This window comes from Ambystoma mexicanum, chromosome 8 (assembly GCF_040938575.1).
Source record: "Ambystoma mexicanum isolate Mex_15411 chromosome 8, UKY_AmexF1_1, whole genome shotgun sequence".
Lineage (NCBI taxonomy): Eukaryota > Metazoa > Chordata > Amphibia > Caudata > Ambystomatidae > Ambystoma > Ambystoma mexicanum.
In genome coordinates, this window is record NC_090929.1 from 1,066,794,209 (window position 1) to 1,066,814,204 (window position 19,996).

The following is a 19,996-nucleotide window of genomic DNA, read 5'->3' on the forward strand; positions in this document are numbered from 1 at the left end:
ATATGTGAGACCTTGTGTTAAAATAAGTCTTAAGTCTTTCTTTTCTTTCAGTAGGTGGCAGGAGGTTGCACTTTTATTGTTGGTGACTATCCCAACATGTTTGTTGACCAGTAGTAAGACCAGGGACGTCATTTAGGGGTCGCCAGAGGTCGCAACTGCAACCTCTGTGGTCTCCCTTGCGACCTCTGTGGTCTCCCTTGTGACCTCTAATAAAAAAGAAACGAAAAATATTTTTTTTTGGTAATGCAAGCTCCTGGGCTGTGGCCAGCACCATGGGGCTCTTTACTTTTGGAGTGACTGGCTTTTTTGTTCAGGAAGAAAAGAAGAAAGATAAGAACAGGAGTGCCACAAGTCTAACACTTTCAGCACTAACCCTAAATAAGAAAGAATAGGAATACCAAATAATGTGTCTTTCTGGAATTCTATACAATAATTTCTGGACTCATGAAAGGTTTATTTCAGGCACACTTCAGGGGGGGAGCCACTGATTTAGTCTGTTTTTAAATGCCTCAACTCAGCCTTTCATCCTTCGGAGGTCGATAGTTTATTTATTTATTTATTTATGTAATATTTGTAATGCGCCGGTAGCTCGCGAGCCTCGGGGCGCAGAGATAAGAACACGATAGACAGACAGACAGACAGACAGGAAAACGGACAGCAGAGACGGGAATGAACATACAGAGATTACTCCAGCTGGGATTTGGTCATGTGGTAATTTATTTGAGTAGCACCAGAGGTTGGGTGATATTGGGTGTATATTTTTTCTATATAAAGCGCTTAAGCGTAAATGCTATATAATAACACATCATTATCATTTGGTCATGGACGTCTGCTTGCATTCACAGTAATTTGGTAATATAGGTCTATACACACTGATCTTAATGATACATATGGCAATCCATTCTTGTATGAAATGTACATCACATTATAGTGATATCATAACCATATTTTTTGTAGTCTACAATGCTATGTGATGTCACTTCCTGTTTTGTCAACGGGTGAAAGGTTGTGTTCCATCGCTTCCCATGATATCACTTCGGGGTGGGGTCAAATGACATCACTTCATGTGATGTCATCAGGGGTCAAGGGTCATGTGATGTCACTTCCGCTACCCCTGGCATTTTGGTGAAATGACGTCCCTGAGTAAGACATCCAGTAAGCAAAGCAGAGTATTGCAACCCAGCTATCCCCGTACCCCTGGAAGAAGGGGTGCTTGTTCTATACTTAGTAGTTTATTTTTTAAACATTCTGAATGCCTTCATGCAGAGTTTTTATAAAGTCTGTACTCATAAAGTTTTCAGAGTTTGTATGTAACTATCTCGGTAGCAAGGAGTAGGCATGTGCTTTGACAGTGTTGAGCCTTAACGAAAGAGCTAATATAATGCAAAATGCATGTTGCTGACCAGGTCTCAGCTTTTCATGATATTTCCCTTTAATCATTGACCATTGTTTATAATGTAGGGCTTTGGTAGGGGAAATAATGGCTATATGTTAGGTTTCCCCAATTGTGGCCTGTAGAGGAAACACACATACATTTCCTGTTTGTTGCTCTAAATACGTCGATATGCACTGGCAAACCTGGATTCCTGGATTAACAAAAGCTAACTTACACCAATGAAAATTGTCATTAATATATTTGTTGATGGGAAACACTATTCGGGGTTTATAGGCACTTTTGCATTTGTCACGTGTGGGCACTTTATGCTAGGAAAAAGCACTGACATGTTAGCCGCACCACTTATATCTCCTGTGGTGACCCTTATATGTGCTGATGTATGGCACCACAATTCATAATTGAATGAGTGTGTCGGATTTGGCCATGAGGGATCATGATTAAGAGAGCATCCATTGGTGGAGGACAGCAGATTTAAAAAATGGCATGACTAATTTTCATCTGACAGTAATTTAGGATTTCCGTGCTAACTATGTTAAAGGAGGGAACTGTATATCCTTGAAATGGCATTTTTGGTCATGCACCTAATCTATAGCGATTGATGGCATTACTTAATAATTGTCAATACGCTTTACAGAATAGTGTTATTCGTGATAATTCTTAACAATGTTCAACTTCTTTCAACATGTATGGTATATTTTTTTCTATTCTGTATACATTTTTCTCACCGGATCTGATCTTCTCAGTGGGGCTTTAGGGTGTGACTGGGTTGTCTAAACTAAATTGATATTTTAATTGTAAAATTAGACAGTTTTAATTACCTTCAGTTTATCCAAAATGCACCCCCATGCTCCACCACAGAAGCAAAACAACATCAGACGCCAGCATCCACAAGAAGCACCAGACCAGACCAAAATGGCCACCACATATTGTCATGCACTTGCAGAGCTCTGATATGCAATGTCAAATGTACAATATCTCAAACTGATGGCAATGATTGTGCAGACATGTAAGGGGCCCTCTTTCACAAGATCAGTGGAGTTAGTGTACAGAGGACTCCCAACACAACAGAGCACACCAGCAATGAGGTTTGCATGCAATGCCAAAAAGCAAGTGCTGCAAAGGGGCTACTTTTCCATCTTTCCTCTCTGTGCTGAGACCAACAACCTCCAGAGACCATGTTGGAGTCACAGGTTGGAAAGTTAATGCGTAGGACAGATGGGCCTGCATCTACAGACCTATTGTCTCATTATCTGCCTGTTAAAGGTCAGTGCAAGTTAAGAAACAATTAAACAAGAATAGCAGGAACATCCATCTAATGTTTAACAATTTGCTCCTAAAAAAATACATATGGATATTCCTTGGTGAAATAACATAGGTAAACAGTACCGCTACCCTGCCAAGAAAAAAGTTTGACATCTATCACTATTTGGTGATTTTGTAATACTCCTGCTCTTACAACATTGGGAGGAAGAGGCCCACTTCCTGCTCTTCCTTACAGCGCAAAAGCCACGTGCGGGTCTTTCTCAAGACGTGACCCTACTTGCGAAGAAAACCAGCAATGCCGGGAATTCCGAGAGAGGAGAGAGCCTATCACGCAATCAGCAGGCGGCACCGACCACTGATAGCGCGAGCAGCCCAGCACATAAACAGGGCATTGGGCAGAGGGCCATGTGCTGGGTGATTCAAGCCTACTGCCAGCCAACTTAAGCAAAGGAAACTGTAAGTGGGCCACGTAATCCCAGCTATGCTACTTTCTGTAGAGCTGTCAATGGCTTAAAGCATCCTATTTTATTGTAAATAGGAATCTGTACTTTCCACGTGAGTTACTCTTTACTGTTGTTTGTTAATCCTGCTCTTTACTAGTTCTTCGTTTTTATGTGTATGACCGTGTAAAGTTGTTAATATAATAATGATATAGTTACATGATGTCCTGACTGACATGGAGATGCGGTGAAAGTGCTGTAGAGACAGAGATCTGTCTGGACGTCACGCGAGAGATGTAACACAGTGAGAAAAGGGGAGGTGGCGGGAGACAGAGAGAGATAACGAGAGAGGGAGAGAGAGAGAGAGAGACGGTGCCAATACGTTTTCACTGGTGCCAAAAAAATTAGCAAATCAATGTTTCACAAATTGCACTTTGCCTAATAAGGTGCGTAGTAAATCGGTTGTTCACCAAAATCCGAGTCTCATAAAGGGGTCAATTCTCCAAATCTGTTCAAATCTGTTTAAAGTTGTGCAAGACTCCAGAATGTGCAGGTCACCCTATTCACAGAGGTCAACTCACAGTGGTGACGATGCGGGTGGGCAGGCGACACTGCTGAGATCAGCTCCTAAGCATTTCAGAAGCAGTGGCCCACATGCGCCTGAACCCTCACTATTTACACTTTGCAGCAGTTCTAGTTTGTTTTTTTTCACGCGCAAAAATTGCATGGGAACGCAGAATTGCATTAGCCTAGTGCAGATGCTGTGTAGTGTCATTTGAACTACACCAATTCAGTACACCCACGCAAATGCTGATTGCGCACGTGCAAAATGTTCGCTGCAGGAAAATGGCCGCTAATGAGACCCCTGGTGCTTAGATATTAATTGTTTTCAACAATACGTATAGATGTAGGGCTGGAGCGAAGGGGGGGGGCGTGGTGGGGGGACACCAACAGGCCGCAGCTACATCATGCCGGGATTGCAATGCAGTGCAACATTTCTTAAAGGGCCCTCACGCAGAATCCCTGCAGTTAGGACGTTTTTAGCCTTAGCAGAAGTGGTGGGGGGCATTGGGAACAGCAGTCGTATTTGCCAATGCTGTCCCAAGTTCAAGTCACGCGCAAAACAGAAGCAAATGACACTCCTTGGCATTACCCGACATTGGTTTCAATGAAGTGCAATAGTAAAACATTGATTTGCTCACATGTGTGAGTATATGCCATAAGTAAATAAAAGTTGGACTCACCCATAAGAGGCCAGCCTCTCTGATTGACCATCATTTCGCAGGTGTGCAACTCTTCACAAATGCAGACACCAGCATGTGCTTACTGGAGATGGGCAAATGCAGAATCCCATTGAATTGGGCAGAGTGCACATTTGCATATTGCTCCACTTGCTTGTGCGCAAGAGCATGTGCAAATGTAATACGTGTTTTGCTAGCCAGGGCAACGTTTTTTTTCTTCTTTCTAATGAGAATGGCAAACCTGGAGGAAACAGATGCTGCACTCTTTGCCGCAGAGGTTATGAGGAATGGAGAAAGCTGGTTTCCCCTCAAACTTAGACAAACCTATTATCCAAAGAGCAGACAAGGTGAACAAGCTATTTGTTGATTATTTTTGGCCCTGGTGCAATAGTTTACGTTTTATGGACTAGGCTAAATTTGAGGCAAACACTGTTTGCTCTGTTCACTATCAGGCAGATGCAAAAATTGGCAAGACAAACCAGGTAATTGTTTCTTTAAAAAAGCGTCGTGTGATATGGAGTGGGGCACCAGCTGTTTGCTCCAACCCCTTTCATATTAACAGATTTTTTTTTAATGGATTTGCTCGAAACCTTACATGAGGAGACCCTCCGATGGGGGCGAAGTTGACTGAATGAAACAGGGTGAGGTTGTGTGCGGCTGGAGGTGAGCCTGTATGCTACTGAGAAGGTAGGAGTCTGGGGAGGCAGAAAGAGGAATAAGGCCCTGCCCCACTGAGAGAGAGCCTGTGTGTCGCTGGCTGTTAGGTTTCGAAATACTGTGCATGCTTTGCAGTGCAGAACAAAGGGTCAGGAGGCTGCTTCAATTTTCAACTTGTGCTTTGGTATCATTTTCGAGTACAGGCCATTTGTTATCAGTCATTGATGTCACACTGTCACAGCCCAGTGGTGGATTCAGCTTTTGTGGCTGGGGAGGCCGGTGGCTTCTCGTGGGGCACCAGCATTTTAAATGATTCAAGGTCAGAACCAACCAGCGAATAATTTCAGTGGAGTGTGTCAGCGGCAGAATGGTGGCTGTGGCAACGATGGAAACTAAGGAGATCCTGCGCCGGTGCCACCACGTCCCTCAGGTACCGTGTTGTGGTGGTCCAATCTTTTCCAAGATGGCGCCCTGCACGCACCGATCAGCTTACTTCAGATGCATTCGCATTGCGTCGCAACCCTCAGGTGATGCTCAGCTGCTGACGGGAAGACGCTGCCTTGCTCCTGTGAACCGTTCCCTGTCTCTTGTAAGTGTGTTTGTTTCCCTTTAATTTCCTATGTTCCTCTCATGTCCCTCTGAGTCCTCCTCCTTCATTGTTAACTGTCTATGAATGGACATTTGAATCCTTCTAAGCATTCTTTGACCTGAATTTCCTGGATCTACAGCCATATCTACCTCCTTTTTGGATTGGTGTTTTCAGCCTTTGGCTTTTTCCCTGGACACTGGGTTTCCCTACTGGCTCACGCCTTGCCCTGCCCATTGTTCAGTGTAATGCTGGCAAGGTGGCGATTCCTTGCCCATTGTTCAGTGTAATGCTGGCAAGGTGGCGATTCCTTGCCCATTGTTCAGTGTAATGCTGGCAAGGTGGCGACTGGCAGGGTCATCCCTATGTGTGCACTAACCATCTTCACTCATGATGCCAAGAACCCAAGACCTGACCAAGCTCAGGATCCCAGGTAAGCCTCCGTGATAAGGGTCAATACGTGAGAGAGGAGCATTGCTATTTATCCAGATTAACTTGTGCAAGCGTAGTGAGGGTTCATCAATGAATGTAGGAGGGATGGAGGGGTTCTACCCCATATAACATGAATAAAAGAAGCCATTGATTTGTGTCATTTTCAAAAACAATTATTATGGAAAAAGGGGTAAAAAGCCATAAAATGGAGAATCAATTCTACAGGGTAAGACATGGAAAATGAAATAGATGACAGGTCTCCAAGGGTACACAGGAGAACTTTAGAAGTACTTGAAAGTGGGGTCTTTGGGTTCTAATCTGCGACTGTAGGCTTTCTCGGAATGCATTTTGGTAATTATTACTTGGATATTGTTTCTTTCTTTATGATTGACACCTCCCCAAAAAATGGCACATTACCATTTATTTCAGAAGTTGGTCATGTGTGAACGGAAACAGAAGTATTTCCTGCATTACAAGGGGTCTAGGGGCATGACGTGATTGAGCATTATTCTCTGTGCATTTCAACCCGTCCATCCGCCATCACTGGCCTCCAGTCCCAAACCTACACAGTGTTAGGTTCTGGGTCCGGTTACAAATGACTCCGACAACTTCTTGTCAACTGTAAGTTCTTTACTTAGTTTGGGCTTATTAGTTACAGTTCTTTAAGTCAGATAAGTCATGGGGAAAATAGGACACCCCCGGCATCCTCTCTCAGGGCTTACATCTTTCAACTGACCACCCTGGAACACTCACTCATGGGTAAACATTCTGCGCTTTCTTCCATCTCAACATTCCACTCTCTTACAGGCAGAGCTAATCATAACACACAGCACCTAGCCTTCTAGTTGGAAAGTTTGTGGAACTCGTCCCATAACGAAGAACATTAAAGATCCCAGATTGGCTCAGCTGCTGATGAGTCTGGTTTAATCTCAAATGTACGCGTGTTAAGTATTAGAGTACAGAAGTAAACAGTGTTGCGGCAGGGGGGCACAGGGATTCTCAGCAGTGACCCCAGCAATAGAGGAGCCTCAAGCGGAGTACAGTAAACACTTATCTTTCTTCAAGCATAAAAACAGGTAAGGAAGTGTTCAGGGGCGTGCCCCCATTACTGCATTGCGTCCCCTCATCAGCCTCTCCCCTCAGGATGTGTGCCAATGGCGCGGGCATGCTCTGTTCTCTTTCCGGCTTGACCGACGTACTTGAATCATTCCACACAGAGCCGGGACCCGAGGTCTCAGCCAGTAACGCAACTACTGGTTGTACCATTGGCCAACACCCTCCCGTTCACGTGTAAACTATGCAGCACCAGGACAGGCGTGGGAAGAAATTGCAATGCTCCAGCTTCACCAGAGTCCATGTGTTAACGATCAGGCATCTGCAAAGGCACCATTCTTTGCAAAATCATCCACTTTGATTTTCATTCCCAAATTAAAAAACACAGAAGCACGTTCACTATGTAGGTGTATTGTTATTATTAGGTTCGGCAGTATGATTGCCAAAATGGACAGTCCAGTATCCATTTGACAGATTACTGTGAAAGTTTATTAGCTTACTCTGTTTTATTTTTTATTTTTTAGAAGATGATCAATTTACAATTGTGATCTTGGCTCGCAAGCATCAGGGGTGCTGGAGCCCCTGCCCGTGGTTATTTGGGGTCTTTGACACACCCCAAGCACAGTGTGCATGCCTGTTGGAGTGGAATGTGAGTGTCCATCATCACATTTTACATGGGGACACCATCACTGTGCGCAACGCCACCTCCTAGTTTGTGGTTGTCCAACATAGGACAACAAACAGCTTGTAACGTGAAGAGTCTCCACAGCTCAGCATCCTCCCACAATGACCAGCATATCATTGTGCCAAGAGCAGTGAAAGAACAGGCATAGAAACTACAGCCTTATCGCAACGGACCCAGCCAAATCACACAAATGCTTTATTTAATTTTAGATGCCCCTAACCCCATCTGAAAAGCTGCTTGAAGGACCACAGCAGTCAAAGAACAGGGTACACACTTTTCAGAAAGAGGCACGACCTGTTTGGAAATACGACCATTTTCGAAAAGGTCACTGACCTTGAAAAGATGTCAGGGATAGTGCAAAATAAATCACATATCAGGTGGAGCTTACTCCAATTTGTTGGGACACTGGCCTTTTGTTGCATTTTCAGAATCTCCCCTGGAAACGATGTCCTCGCGTCCTCATTATTTTTATTGTCAAGACAATACTTGTTTCTAGACTAAACAGAGGAAAGAAAGAAACTGAACATTACCACTTTCACTCTCTTAAAAGGCACATTGCTTGATCTAGCCTGGAGGTTGCAGGGGGGTAAGGAGGAGTACAATTGTGACAAATCAACTTCTGGGGTACCAGTGGTTCAGGGGTGAATATCGGTTTCTAAACTATCAATCTGCCCCAGACCTCTAATACACCAGAAGGGATCCGAACAGATTGGAAACACAAGCAAATTATAAACCTCCTTGTCCAATTTTGGTAACGTGGACAGAATGGCAGACTTATTTTAGAAAGGTTGAGGATCGTTGATTAGTTGCAACGCAGCAAAATTACAATTATTACCCAATGATGAAAGGGACTGTCCAGTCAAGGTTGTATACAAATATCAACTTTTTTTAACAGGACAGTTCTAGCAACACTACGAAGGAATGTAGAGGACAGACAGTTTCAAAGAAGGAAAAGGAATGCACTCTGGATACAGACAGGAGTGTAATCGGTATGGTTAGAAACCACAACAGTTTAAAGTTATTTGGCTTAAGCACAATGGGACCAATGGGTCTTTATATGTCTCTAGAGGCCTTCTGGTAAGAACCAAGGGGGCAGAACCACAATGTATCTTGTGCCGTAGGGGTTCTTGATGCTTGACTGGGTCGAGCTAGTTTCAGCGTGCTTTGTAGGCTTCTGTGACAGAGTTCAAGATGAGAGTCAGCTGTGGGCATCAGGTGGAAAGACAGATCGGCGAGCAAAGCTGTATGACGGCTGCAGGCTGGCCTACATGCTACTCAGGGTCACAAATAGTTGTCTCAGTGCTGATCAGTGGTTCTGAAGCACTGGTCGCGATGTCTCAGATGTCTTTAAGTGACTGCAGCTTGACACTGGTCACCGTTGTAGTCGGCTGCAGCTCAAGGAACTCAACTTGCTTGGAAATGTCCTTTAAGGTGGTCATCAGTAGATGATCACCGAGGCACTTCTCCCAGGTTCTTCAATGGGTGTGTGCCATCCTTGAAGGCTGACTGCCCAAATCTGAGGAGTCTGTTGCAGGCAGCTGCTTTGTCCTTGGTTTGGGGCTCAGAGGCCTTCTGGCACTTCCTACCTAGGAAGCTTGCTGCAGAGACTAGCAGGGCACGCTGTGTCTTGGATGGGTAGCAGTTCTGAAGTGGCTGGAGGGTCCTCTGGATTCGGTATCTCCCTCTGTTCCCTGGGTGAAGTTTAGGGAAGGAATCTTGCTTCCCTCTTTGGACATCCTGGCCTTCCTTCACTGACAAAAGCTGTAAGGCAGACTGTACCTTCAGCCAAGGTCCAATGATGAGTTATTCTTGCTACTTCTTGCAATGTATTCAGATGATCTTCCAAAAGATGATTTTGGCCCTCTTTTAAAGCCAAATGGACCACAGGGATTGGTGTAGGTTAAGCCTACCTTAATGAGCCAATCCTGGGACCCCACCAATGATCTCCTGTATGCAAACAAAAATGTAATATTAAGTCTCACCCATCTTCGTGTCTGTTTTACATCAAAGGGCCTCTCTGGTTAATGGCACTCTCTGTGGTTCCTGATTAAAGCAGCTCTTCTCCCTGTGAGACCAGGCTCTCTGGCTCCTGCAAACCACATTCTCGTTTTCTCGTTCCTTATGACTGATGAATGGGGGCAGGACTACTGTAAACACGCAGACCCAGGCATAACAGTTCACTGTCAATTGATACTGAGGGCAGGAGTGGCTTCAGGTTGACACAGTTGCATAGGAAAGGTTGTTGGCGTTTCCTGTCTCCTTTGGTAGCCTCTGCAGACAGGCTCCATGTGGGCTGTTTGAAGTACCCTCGGTCAAGCCTTTGTTAGTTAATCAGGGTGGCTATGGCAGCAGGAAGGTTTGGTCCTCCCCTTTCTGGAGATCCATTGTGTACTCTTCCTGTCATATCCCAAGTTAATATGACCCAGAGTACACAGGTCTATGTATATGTCATGCTGTGAACCTAGTTAAATGTGTGCGTATTAGCATCACATATTTTACAGAGGTTGATCTACCATCATTCAATTTCATTTAAAAATTGTGGCTGGTTGAATTCCTCACAACAATAACCCTACGGTAAGGATAAATACCACATGAAGCAACCATAGCTATGTCTTACATGTTTCAAAAGTGGTTTTGTTTTACTGATAGTCTGGCATTAGGGTAATTTCTTTCGAAGTGCTAATTACATGCAGGGCTAGTTTAGGCTTTCTGAGGGCTCGGTGTGCAATCAGTCGGGGCATCCAGGTGATTGTGAGCATCTCTGAAGCCAACACATTAGCCAGCTATTATACTAGTCTTTCAACATGCAACATGCAGGTTGTATAGTGATCCATGAAGCATGTACCTTAACATGCAATGCTATGTTACTGGGATTGGAATCTGCAACGGATGACTTGTCTAACCAGTTTATCCTAGTTGAAGTTCATTTAGTGGACAGTCTCCGATTTATTTTGTTAGGGCTTGGGGGCTACATCTTACCAGTATTCTATGCAGCACTATGTTGAAGCACTGGAGTAGTCAGATGATATAGACTACTCTTTAGGCCATTGCCCCATTGAGGCTGTTTCTAACAGGTGCTATTACCATTTATATGGCACTTATTGATGCCAAACCAAAAAAAAAGTTAGAGACTAACAACGCATACGGTAGCACAGCTGAAAGGGTAAAGGCACAGTTCTCTATCAAGTCTGTTTGTTTCTGCAGAGCTCTTGTGTTCAGAGTAAATGGTGTCAAATCCATGTTGTTTTAGAACTCACTGCTATTCACTAGCCTGTGCAACACCAGACAAACACCTGATAACTCATTGCTGTGAGGTTTCTCCAGATCTAGCAACTCTTTGTATGGGAGACTGATCTGCCATGGTGCACTGCAGCTTTAAGGAAGTGCCACAATCAACCTAAAAAGAGGTTTCACAGTACATAAGAATGTTTGTGTATCCCTCAGCAACTCCAAACCAAAGTGCAGGATGAACAACAGTACCTGTACAGTGATCTAATCACTTTACAGCTTTCTCCCTCTGTACAAGGCGTACCAAATGGACCCCGCTGGTTGTTTCTTGGGACAGCTAGAGTGGGCAGCTACCCGGGAAGCAGGCACGTTGAAGGTGCAGGATCAGCTGTTCCCATCCAGCGTTCAGAGACTTATTTATAAGCCCTGTTCCCATTTGTCAGGTTTTTAGTGTTTTGCATTTAAAAAACAAACAAAGAAAACGGGATGTCATAGAGTATTTCGAGTATTTTAAGATGTCTGGGTTGTCGGCAGATCATTCGAAATAGGGAGTGCTTAGTGGTTGATGCCTGCAGGTTCAGATGTGAGCGGCTAATGGGTAGTCACTATTGTTAAGGAGATGCCCCTTAAGGATTTTGAATATCATGTGATTAGAAACTACAGGGGTGCATAACTAGCTTCCTGCTGCGAAAAACGAATTCTACAAGCAGATACTTCATTATGCATTTTCTTTCATTTGTGAATTTAAGTCTCCATAATACAGCTATAAAACCTAGAGAACATTTGTTAAGATTCCCATTAGTACTTATTTGTACCAGTTAGGAGTCAGAAGATATGTGGTCTGTTGCCTAAATGCAGACTGGGCCTACCTTTCGGCTTCAACCTTTAACCACATGTGTGATTCTCAGCAAATTATTTAGTATCACTGTGCCTGAGCTACCAAATTGGAAGTCCCTAGAATCGATTGTGTTCACAGTGTGCTCAACAAAAAGAAATCTCACTCATGGTTGAGTATAGTTATTCAAAAAGCCAAAATGTTTCTAAATGTGTGTGTGTGTGTGTGTCGCCATGCAGAGCTTGGTTACATATACTGTTGCTGATTGTTCAGAAGAATTTTCAGCAAAGTGAAACTGATAAAAACATATGTACGTTTTTAATGACCAAAGAGTGGCTATGACTCGGATACCGCTCAACTTACTTTGCGTTACCGCCCTCCCATCCGGCGGCAATACCGCCGAATCACGGGTTGGGCGGTAAAAATTATTCCCCATTCCCCCATTGTGTTCATTGGACCCAATGGGGACATTTTGGTGCAATTACCACCGGCAGTATTACCACACGGTAATTCCGCCTAAAAATCTGCATTTTCTTGCGTGTTTACGCCATACTCATTATTATTAATGCCATATCATATCATGTGTGATTGTTTGCAGGTTTGACCGGTTTGTGCAATCATGATCCTTCATCATGTCATCACTATCTTCGTTGTGGGAGCGACTCTGGTGATAGCAGCTAGTGTTGATCTAAAGAAGGACTCACAGGCCACCAACACTTGCCCAGTGATTACATGTGGTGCAGCTGGAAACAATGGCCTCCCAGGAAGAGATGGGAGAGATGGCAAGGAAGGACCCAAAGGGGAGAAAGGAGACCCAGGTATGAGGAACGATTTCTTCGTCTTTGCTGCAAATATCTTGTAACTATTGTGTATTTCATTTTTTCTTTCTTTCTTTCTTTCTTTCTTTCTTTCTTTCTTTCTTTCTTTCTTTCTTTCTTTCTTTCTTTCTTTCTTTCTTTCTTTCTGATATGATATGGCATTTGTAACGCGCCTATACACAAGTGTTTCAAGGCGCGACGAGGCAGGGAGGGGGAATAAGGGGAAGACAGACAACGATCCTACTAGGCCAGGTGTCATTTAGATCGCGCAAGTGCAGGGGTAGGGGGGAGGGAAAAGTGCAAGGGGAAAGGGAGGGGGGAAGTGCAGTACAGGGTAAGTAGAATAAAAAATAAATAATGGGGCCAGCTGGTGGCAAGTGCAAGGTAAGTGCAGACAAGTGCTGGTGAGGGGGGGCTGTAGGGATACAGAGACAGTCCCGCAGTGCAGGGGTTGCCAGAGAGGCAGTGCAAGTGGAGAGTGGTTGGGCCAAGGACTGAGGTCGGAGAGAGTGGCCCAGTTGGAGATTCAGTGCAGTTACAGTGAAGAATTTAGCACGGGAGAGGGAGAGAGAAAGCAGAAGCAAAGAGGAAGCTTTTGAGGTGCTTCCGGAACCGGAGATGGTTCTCCTCAAGTTTCAGGGAGGCAGGAAGGCTGTTCCAGAGGGAGGCCCTGCCGCGGAGAGAGATCTACCCCCAGCTCGTTGCTTCGAGAAGCAGCTGACCCTGAGGGAGTTGGAGACGGATGAGCGAAGGGCTCGGGAAGAAAGATATTTAGGAAGAGAGAGTTGAAGGTATTTAGGCCCCAGGCCCCAGAAGGCCTTGTGGACAATGCAGAGGGTTTTGAACTTAATCCTCGCAGCTACTGGGAGCCAGTGTAGAGATTTCAGTCCTGGAGAGATAAGGTCCCTGGTCTTGAGGCCAAGGACAAGTCTCGCAGTCCTGTTCTGGATGAGTTGCAGAGGGCGGAGAGTGGAGGCAGGCAGATTAAGATAGAGGCTGTTACAGTAGTAACAAAACTTTAACTTTCAGCATAACAGTAGATGAAAATGTATAATCCTTTGTACAGAGGGTTTATAGACCCAGACTTAATAGGGTGCGTTTATATGCAGATGATCACAATTCTGGGAGTCATTGGTTTTCACAAACAGAACTGTGTATTTTAGCCTTTCATAAAGCACCACCAGGATGTTTCGGCACCCAATTGGCTCTTCCTGGAGAATTGCCTCTACCTTGTCATATTAATGGTCTGTTAATGAAGATTGGAGTTCCAAGGTAAGACTCACCTTTATCTGGTTAGAGATCGTAGATCACTGGCATTGGAGTCTCAGTACACTATATAGAGGAGGCTTAGGTATGACAGACCTATGCTGGGGATGTAATCATCCCAAAGGCAATAGTTTGAATACCCCATGCTCATGCCGACAGATCAAATCAAACTGGTCTGTTATTGGATCTGAATTAAATAGTACCCTTGGCAAGACATTCTCCAACACAGCACAGTTTGATTGCACAAATATCCACATTGCCTGATTTTTCCAATTTGAAGTGAACATCCTAGCATTGATGTTAAGTTTGACGATCATTCTGATGGTAGATAACCTTTGCCTATTGCCAAGATGACTTGCTATGAGTGCATAATGTGACAAACAAACCAGGCTAGAAATGTCTTTGGATTGCCTAAACATATTGTCAGGGATTTAAAACCCCACTCTTGAATCCTTTCACCTCTATGATTCCCAACCCATCCGCTGCACCCACACCCTTACAAAATATTGGCAATTGAACTTAAAAATAGGTAAATCGCCCAGGTTATATAGTCGTTATGTGTTGGTCTATTGCGATTCAAAGAAACATCGCACAGGTGAAAGTACAGTTAGCACTAGGACAGAAATTGCCCTAGTGCAAAAGAACGTATTCTTTCAATGCATTTTACACCAGGGCAAAAGTCTAAGGGAGTTGGGTGGTAGCCCTTAAATGCAGCGGTAACGCTATTACCGCCGCATTTAAGGGTCCTGCCAATCACGAGTCACAAACACTACATCAGGGTTAAATGCGCCAATGTAATGCACATTTTATGGCGCAATTGGCGCTGCGCTATTAGCAGACGCTAATTGCGCTGAAAAGGCCCCATTGGACCCAATGGGGAATGGGGAATACCCATCACCGTCCAACCCTTGATCCGGCGCTAATAGCATCGGACCGGGTGGCGGTAACGCTATCAGCCCAGGCAGTATCCCAGTGGGAATACTGCCGGGATACCACCCAACTCGTGATGAGGCCGTAAGACTAATGCAAACGTCGGCTTGGTGCAAACATGTATTAAAACAATATGTTCTTTACACTGCAGCATATTTTGGCATAGTGCTAATTGCATTTGGGTCAGCGTATAGTTTCTATAATACCACCCATGATGCATTCATTCATTATCATAAACAGTGTGCAAAAAGGAAGATTATGGGGGTAACTTTCTAAACCCCCAGAGCATAAAGGCAAAGTGTAAAGTGAAGATGCAAGCTCTTTGCGCTGTGCATTTCTCATGTGATTGATTTCTATGCTATTTGTAGGAGGAGTTAAGGCAAGGAACTGGATAGACATTGCCGTTGTGCACTGGCACTCTACCTTCAATTAGCACCTTGGTGTTCTCCCAATGGATTCCTACGCGATCCGTGTCCCTTTACCACGTGATAAAAGTCGGATTATTTCAGAGGAATCCATTGTAAATGTCACCTGCTAAAGCTAATCTGCAGGCAGCATTTACACATTTTCCAAAACGGATTAGAAATATGAAGAGTAAAGGTCATGTTGATTTTGTTTTACTCTTTGCATTTCCACTCTGTTTTGGAAATTACCAAATTAGCATGGGAGGGATCTTTTGAAATTTAGTGCAAATGAAAGCAAACACGGCCACTTCAGTGCAATTTAGGATTGTTTTAAAATAATCCCATTCATATCTTCTGATAAATCAATGTATCTTTCTCAAATTATTATAAATCCTATCATTTTGGTTACGGTTTTCCTAAATTAATTATCATGAATGTTAACTCAAAAGACGGCGTGGCGTGGCTTAACCATGATATGATATGATATTGCATTTATAACGTGCCTATACACAAGTGTTACAAGGCGTGACGAGGCAAGGGAGGGGGAACAAAGGGAAAGCAAAGACAACAATCTTTCTAGCCCAGGTAACATTGAGATCGCGCAAGTACAGGGGAGGGGTGAAAGGGAACGTGCGGGGGAAGGGGCGGAGGCAATGCAATGCATAGGATCAACAGTAAGAATAAATAAAATAAATAAACAATTGGTGAAAGTGTGGCCAGCTAGTGGCAAATGCAGGGGTAAGTGCAGACATCAAGTGTCAAGAGCTGAGGGACTGTAGGGATACAGAAACAGCCGCCAGTGCAGGGGTTGCTCGGGAGGCATTGCAGGTGTGCAGGTGTGCAGCTGGCGGGGCAGGGGACCTGGTCCCGATATCAGAGGGTAGCCAGGTAACCAGTGCAGTATCATTCAGGAGTTCAGCAGGGGAGTGGAGGAGAGAAAGCAGAAGCAAAGAGAAAGGTCTTGAGGTGCTTCCAGAACTGGAGATGGTTCTCCTCAAGTTTCAATGAGGCAGGGTGGCGGGGAGGCTGTTCTAGAGGGAGGCCCCAGCCAAAAAAAGAGATCTTCCACCAACTCGTTGCTTTGAGAAGTGACTGACCCTGAGGGAGTTGGAGGCGGATGAGTGAAGAGCTTGAGAGGGAAGATATTTAGGAAGAGAGAGTTGGTATTAAAACTGCCCAGATTTGTTTTAATGTAATTTCATTACCTTTCTAAAACAATATTTTAGGTTGGTACCATTGGATCAGAAAGCTATTCTGGCTTTGTATGCCTGTATTGTGTTATCCTCCCAAAGATGCACACAATTTCACTATATGCTATCAAAACTTGTTTTAAGAAAGATTATAGCACATTGCAGCCTGCGACATCAGTCTAAAAATCTAGAAATATTTAATGGTATTGGTAATGGTATTGTTTATTTTTTAAGTGCCTATACACAGGCAAGGCGCTGTTTAAGCAATATAACTCGAGCAGGGGGGGCATTGCTAGTCTGGTAATGCCATGGGGCATATGCTACAATTCAGAGTTAAGCGAGGGCTTTAACGTTAGCCCCTGGCATTATCTAGTTGGTATTGCCCTCCTGAAAGGGTTATATTGCTATACCAGGGTACTAAAAGTGTGTTTATCTCAAGTTGAGAAACTGCATGTGTGCCATTTATCAGCTTGAGATAAAGCTACAAATCAAGATGGCCACCATGGATTGGGGTAAAGGGAACTACATGGAGTCCCTTCTCCCTTTCCATGACAGCCATGGATTGCCCTTCACTCTGGCCTTCCTCCTTTGGCTCTCCCCATGCACCCTCTTCTGAAGAAGAAACCTTGGAGTCATGTACAACTCCTCTCTCTCCTTCCTCCCTCACACTAAGGACATTGCCAAGAAGTCCCACTTTCAGCTTTTCCTTCTCAAAGGAATTCTCCCTTTTCTCAATTTCCCCCAGGGACTTAATGTGACCCAAGCCCTGGTTATCTCTAGGCTTGACTATTGCAAAAGCCTCTTCTTGAACCTACCATCTTTCACTCTGCGACCCCTCCAGCTAATCCAGAATAGGGCAGCAATACTTATCCTTAGCCTCAAGCCAAGGGACCGCATCTCTCCTGCACTAAAAAGTCTTTGCTGGCTCCTGGTTGCTGCACGTATTGAATTCAAATGGCTCTGCATCCACAAGGCGGTCTGGGCCCAGGGAGCACACTATCTTCAACACTATCTTACTAAATACTTTCCCTCTAGACCACTATGCTCCTCTGGCTCCAACTCTCTGTGTGTAAAGTGTTTTGCTAAACAGAGGGCAGGTGGTCACTCACTTTCCTCAGATGGCTCCCTCCTATAGAACAGACCCCCCATCTGTGACTCGAGCAGGATCTGCTTGAATTTCATAAGTTCCTTAAGACTCTCCTCTTTACTTCCTCTTTCCCTTCTTCTCTCCCCTGCTAAACCCAGAGTTTCTATGATTGGTGTCCTGGGCCCTTATGCATCCTCGGGGCTCAGACCTTCCACACCCATTGGAACCAGCTCCTGTCTTTCCTCTGCACTTGCACTTTACCCTCTGCACTGGAGGCTCGCACTTATACCCCTCGCGGCTTTGGGCCGTGCAGCACACATCATTCCTAGCACTTCATCTGTGGCTCACCCATGAGCTTGGACCCCCAGCACTTACCCCCCTGCCTTGCTTGCTGCATGTGCACATTCTGAATAATCACAATGAAATATTAAAGAAATATCAAGGCTTAATACCACTTAATAGAAATATGCCAAGCACGAGTAGAATGGGACAAGTACACTCTTATTTTGCAGAACAGCTGTCTGGCCTCTCAACACCTTGAAATATGTGGTAGTGGATACCATGAGATGAGAGAGTGCTGGACATTACAAAGCATGCACATTTATACATTTCTCTCACAATCCCGGACACATCGCCCAGCCCATTTTCGAGTTACCCATTCACTACTGTTCATAGCCAGTTCACATAACTAATACAGATTCAAACAACTATACATTGTTCAATGTTTTCCTCAAACACTAGACACATTTGTTTTCACATAAAGCACAACGGTAACAGTCTTTGTTTCATTTACTCATATTTGTCTACCGCTTGTTCTTAAGTTTAAAGTCAGCTTAGTTTCAAGGAGCGAAAACACAGAATTCTGCAAAAGCACATATTCAGCTATTCAACATTCTGTTTTGCTGTTTGAAGGGAGAAGACACTATTGATACATATGGTCTCTAGATTACTGTTTAAATATGGCTCTATTTTAGCTCCAAGGTGTCTTAGTGCAGGACGAACAATTCCACCTTAGCAGCTTCAACATGTTTATCTTCGTTGACACAGTACAAAGTTCATATTCCTCTGCTGGAGCCGAAAACACAAAGTTTAACATGAGGCAGAAATAGGAGTTAATCAAAATGGTGGATGATTCTAAAATGGCAGCATACTCAGTCTGTTTCAGGTTCATTGAAATGCGATTTACAGTATGATGCGAATGCGCTTAGGCCAATGTTCAATATCAAGCGGTTTTATGTGAAATATACTTTAACAACAAAGCATAGTAAGTTTGTCCTCCCTTGCCCTGTGGGTGCTTTAAAACAGTATTTCCTTATTGTATAAGTGCCTACCAAGTAAACAATAAACTAAACTAAACTAAACTATGATAGGGACGTGCCGGGAATACTAGTGTTCATGGGACCGGCGAGGGACAAAACAGTGCAAGGTACGTTGGATGGGGCCAAGGTGGGTGAGGATTGAATATGTGGAAAAGGGGTTTGGGGGTAGGGAAGGGGAAAGAGACATGGGGTAGCACACTTACTCTAGTCCCGTCAAGGGAAGATGGTGGTCTCCCACTCTGAGGAGGGTCGGAGCGGGGTCTTTGCTGTGTGGTAAAGACTTTGTTCTTAACCTCCTCCACCATCCCAGCCTCGCCGGGTACTCATTTTTTTTAAATTACAGGCTAGTTGTGATATCTAAAATTACATCACTACTGTTCTGTAATTAGTTATTTTGCTTCAGTTGTTATGTCACAATGCCTGCTGCTTGAACCAGCAGATAGCAAATAAGTCCAGCTGTCACTACAGTGCTAAAGTATAGAGGTAACAAGCTTTTAAAATCTTTGTTTGTAAAGTAGTTTTAGCCATTAATTGACAATGAACTGTTGATTGATAGCTTGTTTCATGTGTGCTCTTCTGGTATTTAACACATCTGAGAAATAATATAAATGATATTAATTAATTTAAAGCACCAAATGAAAACATTTTTTCGATGAATTTTGTTAAACTGCTTAAAATATGTGCCTGCAACACATTAGGAACTGCACACTAGCTTTATTACATCCGAACAGATTCCACATTGATTACATGGTCAGCAAATGCAAGCTCTCTTACATTACATCAAACAAAAGGTCAGGTATTATAGCTAAAGAAAGTGTGGGCCATGTACTTTTGAGGAATAAAGTACCCCCTACTGTACGTGAAAAGGATAGTGCAAGTCACCTCAGAGTTCTGTGACCTTCCAAAGGGACTCTATTTGTTCATTTAACTCCTTGGTGATTGCAATATGTTTTTAACTTACATTAGGGGGTATTTTATGTCATATATTGCAACAAACTAGATCAAGTGACAAAACATCCGGGGCACCATGGGTGCACTCGCTGTCACGCTTCTTAGATTAAAGTCCCATGTTTCCATCTGGCCATATTGTGTGCCAATTAATCCAAATGGGCCCAGAGTCACCAAGATTTTTGTGGCTGAAAATCACTTTATTGAACATTGCGCTC

At 44.0% G+C, this 19,996-nt stretch overlaps 1 protein-coding gene across 2 annotated transcripts in view; it reads left to right on the top strand.

Moving 5' to 3' along the window:
• Positions 1-2,967: 2,967 nt before the first annotated feature.
• The window catches only part of LOC138472726 (pulmonary surfactant-associated protein D-like), a 43,833-nt gene continuing 26,804 nt past the window's right edge, over positions 2,968-19,996 (top strand). Inside the window, exons 1-2 of one of the 2 annotated variants that reach the window (XM_069611045.1) lie at positions 2,968-3,115; positions 12,415-12,634. In XM_069611045.1, the coding sequence (XP_069467146.1) occupies positions 12,436-12,634 (199 nt within the window). In that variant the 5' untranslated portion in view covers positions 2,968-3,115; positions 12,415-12,435. Of the gene's footprint in view, positions 3,116-5,142; positions 5,587-12,414; positions 12,635-19,996 lie in introns of those variants that run through there. The other variant, XM_069611046.1, reaches the window with a different exon arrangement.